Source organism: Clytia hemisphaerica, unplaced genomic scaffold (genome assembly GCF_902728285.1).
Source record: "Clytia hemisphaerica strain Z4C2 unplaced genomic scaffold, Clytia hemisphaerica genome assembly, whole genome shotgun sequence".
In the NCBI taxonomy this organism is placed as follows: domain Eukaryota; kingdom Metazoa; phylum Cnidaria; class Hydrozoa; order Leptothecata; family Clytiidae; genus Clytia; species Clytia hemisphaerica.
In genome coordinates, this window is record NW_027103507.1 from 1,512,081 (window position 1) to 1,517,631 (window position 5,551).

The 5,551-nt window shown below is 35.2% G+C and overlaps 1 protein-coding gene across 1 annotated transcript; it reads right to left on the bottom strand.

Moving 5' to 3' along the window:
- Positions 1–1,553: 1,553 nt before the first annotated feature.
- On the bottom strand, positions 1,554–3,724 carry LOC136798866 (solute carrier family 35 member G1-like). The gene is made up of 2 exons (XM_067055535.1): positions 3,695–3,724; positions 1,554–3,234 (listed from the first exon to the last, which is right to left on the bottom strand). The coding sequence occupies exon 2, from the start codon at positions 2,881–2,883 to the stop codon at positions 1,744–1,746; it is 1,140 nt and encodes a 379-aa protein (XP_066911636.1). The 5' UTR covers positions 2,884–3,234; positions 3,695–3,724; the 3' UTR covers positions 1,554–1,743.
- Between the last annotated feature and the right edge of the window lie 1,827 nt (positions 3,725–5,551).

Consider the following 5,551-nt stretch of genomic DNA (forward strand, 5'->3'; position numbering starts at 1 on the left):
AAAGTTTAGAATATTCATGATGAAATGGATTTACACCATTCTTATAAAAAAAAAGCGTGTATTTGATTTATTTTAATGACTCGATAGATTTCTTCAAATTCGTACCCAGTCCTTTAGTTAGTTCCTTTCTTATGATTTTATTGGGGAAGTGTCCGGACACGTTTTTTTAGAACAAACTATATAAAAACATAAAGTTTCGATGGCCAAAATATTAAGATCAAGTTTAAAAACCCTTTTAAGGCTTCACTGACTCTAAAACACCCAATTTCTTAGAAAATTGCACAAAAAAAACACACATAGTGTCGAGTGGCTTAAAATTCAAAGAGTTTTTAACTCTAAGCCTCTTTTAAAACGAGGCTTATAAAGCTTTTGGATGATATCTTATAAAAAAAACGTGTATTTGAAAAGATGTGGCATGGGTCTTGGATTTCTTTTACACCCCTGTGTCACAGACCCACTGGGACCCCAGTCCCACTGGGAAATTTGGCAGAAATTTCGTCCCTAGTGGGAAAATACCCTATTGGGATATTGATTTTGATTTCATCTACATTAGAAATTCAAAGTTTAAATTGCATTCCAAAACCATCCCCACTGGATTTTTTAACCTTGGAACAATCGAATTTCTATCCCACTGAGGAAAACCGGGGCTGTGAGTCAGGAGTGTTGTTTTTATAATCAATCAGCATAAAACAAAACGAATGGTGTGTTTCAGACTAAAATAATCAAAACTGTGTTTGGTAGTTTCTTTAGGGCGAATGGATGAAAAATATAGATCATCGAATTTATATCTCTTTTTTTGTTTTCAGTAACATCAAGTGGAATATTTCAAGCGACATCTGGAGGAGGATGGGAACAAACTTTCTTTTTCTCAACGTGATTATAAGTGATTACCTGCAACTTACTGACCAAAGGGCCGAAGACGGGGGCCATGCCGAAAGGAAAAAAGGCCGATTAATTTGAGTGACTTATATAACGTACATAACATGCACAAACACACGAAAATTATTAACGGATGTACCAGAAATGATTTACCCTCTTCACCATGAAAATACTCCAGTTCTCTGGAAGTTTTTAAAGAATTAAATCTTTTTAAATCGAAAGGAGGAAATGTTAATTTAAAGGTTTTGTTTTTAAATGAGAGTGGTATCGTTTGCTTACTCATCAATTTTAAGTCACGACCTTTTACACATTGGATTGACACAGTTGTGGAGCAAGATTAGTCAGAAGGATAAAAAATTTTTTTTTGCCTATATCAGCATAATATGACTATATGCAGAAACGGGATATGAAACGGGAACACTTATGTAAAAATAAAACCTTTTAATTTTGATATGTCATTTTTATTAAAATTCGGACCATTAGATCCAATTTAGTTATAAATATCTCCATGAAGTTTCAAAGAAATATGCACTGCACTTGCAATTGTACATAGTTTTTATAAATATTGTTAAAGTATTGAAAAGACCTATAATCTATCATTCAAGCATTCCTATAGTATCTGGTGTTTTATCAACATAAACTTAATTAATCCGTCGTATAAAGAGGCAACTCTCTGATAACATTTTGATTCTTCAAAACAAAGAAAATTATAAAAAATATTTACAGGTTTGAATTTTACAAAAAAGATAATTTGTAGAGGGGTAATATCATTCCACCACTCGTCCATTCGTTCATTCATTTGTTCATTCATTCATCTATTCAGTCATTCGTTCATTTCATTCATTCATTCATTCATTCATTCATTCATTCTGCCTCATCACCACCAATACCACTTTCATCCGATACCATTCTTTTGGTAAAGTATTGTTTTATCACTACAATGGATGTGGCGAAAATGATAATTGTACCTCCAGTTAGATTCCAAAGGTTGGGACTGATATTGAAAATCACATACTGCAATAAAAATGCATACACAACATCCAGATTACGAATCAAATTCACTATTGTTGCATTTTCCAAACTCAATGCTAAAGTTAACAGAACTAATGCAACAATACTGTAGACTCCAATAGATGAACAGATGAAAAAGTCGTTAGCATTCCTTGGTATAAAAACTGGTTCACCAAAAATGAGTATTAGTAGAACAGTCGTTATTGCTCCCAACAAGCTAGGATAGAAAATAGTCATTATAGCTGATAGACCATTGACCTTGATTAATTTACGGACCAGAACAAAGTATAGCGCTAGAAATATAGCACCAAAGGCTGCATACGCGATCCCCATTAGATAGACTGTCTCATTATCTCTGAGAGTAAATTTAGGGTCTGATAATGTGATACGGTAATCTCTGTACTTGCCGAATATAAATGAAGGTCTTGCTACGACTATTACACCAATGAACGAACAGATCCCAGCTAAACAATTGATCCAGTGTAAAGACTCTTTTAAGAATAGCCTTGAGAATAAGTCACAAAAGAAGGGGCTTGTGAACGTCACCAGGAGAGTGTCTGAGATTGGGATTTTCTCCAGCGAACAGTATATCAATATAATATTAGTGAAACCAGCCACACCCATAATCAAACAATAAGGTATATCACTGAGATGCTTATAAAGTTCAATTTTCATAATGTATATGAAGGGGGTCACAAAACAAAGTTGAACAAAACATCTAATAAAGACTAATTCGTATGTTGAAATAGTTACATTGTCTTTAGATGTTTGGGAGATCTCCACGTGAGCCACTTGTACCATAAAATTACTCATTGTAAAAGCAAGTCCAGAAAAAGCTGATAGTAAAATACCGATAAGTCGATATTGTGACATTCTCTTTTGCAGCCGTTTTAGTTTTGAAGAGAAACATTGTGATTCTTGGCAACTACGTTGCGTTGTACATCCAGAACTGTTTTCACTGCTTTCAAAATCGTTATTTGTTTGATATTTCATCTCGTTGATTGACTTGTTTCGTTAATGTCAAGCTGGCAAATACATCAAAGTCTCTTTTGAGGAATGCTTTTTTATTCAAATTGTCTTTAGTTCAATTCCTGAGCTTTTTTGTCGTGTCAGCGTATAATATCTCTGGTAGTTTGTAATACAAAGCAAGCTATGTCCGATTCAAATCTAATTGAGATGGATCAATGATGTGACTTTTGCCCCTTTACCACCGCCATTATGACGTAACTTTCCGATTGATTTGCTTTTCTTCAATGGTTTCTTATGATCAGCATACGAAAGATTTTTGAAGTAATATTTTTCTTTCCCCAAACCAACATCCAACAGTGTTCTTGAATGGTTTTACTGAAAGAGAAAGAAGAAGAAGAAATCATTAGAGAATAGTTCCTGGTCTTATTAATCAATCAACTCAAAGTGGTTCAAAAATTTCAAAGATAGACCAACATTTTGGAATAAAAGGCATCCTGCGACAAAATCTTTCCCTAAAAACACCTCCTTCTCACAGATCCGGTGGGGTTTTTTCAGCCAGTGGGTGGGTCTGTGAGAAGGAGGTGTCTTAAAGGGGCGAATTTATTTTGGCTCGGACATGAACATCTCCTAAGAGTCACCTTTACTAGGGAGAGGGTGAGAAATAGCTTATACTTGAAATTATAAGGCTCTAAACTCTAAAAAAATGACTTGAGAAATTTTTAAAGTTCTCTTGTCTCATCAGATTTTTAGGATCAGTTTTCAAAAAACATTACCCTGAAGTTATAAAATAATGAAAATATCTCACAAAAATGTTATGCAAATTCAAAAACCTTACCTTTTACTGTGATCTTTATCTCTTTTGGAAGAATTATTCACTTTCAATTGAAAATATGAAGATTTTCTCTCATGTTCAGCATTATAATAAACTTTTAAACCATGTTAATAAACTAAGAAAATGTTTGACGAACAAAAGTTTTCATGAGCCCACTCTGCATACTGTAAAAAGTAAACAATTGATACTACCCTTGCTTGTGACTTGGAATGTCCTATATGAAGCGATATTGTCCAGCAAGAAGATTTTTAATGCGTGCTTAGAATTATCTGATATTCCGATGGCGTATTGGCGGCCGCCCACGCTAAAGCTCTAAAGGAGCGGACCAATATACCATCGGAGAGATTTAGTAGTGGCCTTTTTGATGTGCCGACAACAGTTGGGTTCAATGGCTATATCTTCGCTTGCCCAAAGAATTTTTTTGTCCCGACTGAACAAAAATTGAGCATGGAAATGTCTGCTGCGCCGACCGTCAAAAACTACTAATTTTATAGTTTCGGCGCTTCAATGACAAACCAAATTTCGGAAACAAGAAGGGCAAGTAGTGAAGAACTTTTGTTAGATTTTGGTTGTTTATTGGTTGGTTGGTTTTGGTGGATTTTTTTACAATATAAATGTCTTTATACTTTCTTGGTATTACTTTTAGTATTTAGTGTAATTTCTGTAAATGCGTTTTTTACACACAAATGTTGATTCTTTTTTGTTTGTTTTGGTGACTGATTTTTACTGAATTTTCTCAAAACCAAACTCGAAGATCATAAAGAAACAGTAACAGGTATGTTCCTTAATGCTTTTTCAGTAACTTTTATGTTGGTATAATCTTGTGCGGTCCTATCAAAACAACTGTTGACCGCCAGACAACTGAACACAACCGACTGACCGACAACAGTCAAAGCCCGGGGAGGGGGGGTACTTAGGCAAATGGAGGGTAAGGTATGTGCCGCCCTTAAGGGTACCTTTTTTGGACTTCCAAAGTCCCGCTAAGGGTCGGAAAAATCAGAAAATCAAATTTCAGTCCCAGTAAGGGTCGGAAAAAAATTAAAATTTCAACTTTTTATCCCCTGAAAGATCGTAATTTGGTCAAAATTGGTCAAATTATTCCCGCTAAGGGTCGTAAAATTCCCAAAATTTTCCTTTGTTTTCTCCTTTTTAGTCCCGGTAAGGGTCCAAAGTTCGAAAGTCGGGCGGCACCCCCCCGTCAGCTCGCAACCCTAGTACCCCCCCCCCCGGGAGTCAAAGTCAGTCAAAGTCTCTAGCAGCAGTACAAACATGTGTACAAAACAGACAATTTTGTAATCAGAAAGATCTACAGACTTGTTTACCAGACTTCTGTATAGGTAGTTTGTATATCTTATTAACGATTAACTTCACTTTTTGTGTGCCAACAGAACAGCCCAATTTTGTAATTTTACAGAGCACATTGAAAATTCACTTTTGAGGTCCTGAAAACTATGAAGGTCAGTGTAATATTTATCGAGTATGTCTAGGTAAGTAGGAAAAAGCAAGAAATTTATGTTTTAAGTTGTATTTTCATGTAAATGAAGCTAAATTAGGGATTGTTTATGTTTGTTTACATGAGCAATAGCACATGATTCCGAACCAAAGGCGAATATTGTGCTAAAAATATAACAAATTCGATGCGAATTAGATTTGTTATATTTTCTGGCTAGCACCCGCAACCGATTTGGAATTAGATGCTAGCTTGTTGTTGATCGTTTCCAAGCTCCGAGCAAAATTTTTAAACGCGGTCAAGTCAAATCCCGTAATGCAAACCTTCCAGATGTTAAAATATGCCCGACCTTCAGAGCAAAGCGTGTCGTAGCAAATTTCCACATCTGGTACCAGATAATGCCTAAAATA

Coding starts and splice junctions, on each gene's coding strand:
- LOC136798866 (XM_067055535.1), bottom strand. CDS start 2,883: ATGAAATATCAAACAAATAACGATTTTGAAAGCAGTGAAAACAGTTCT.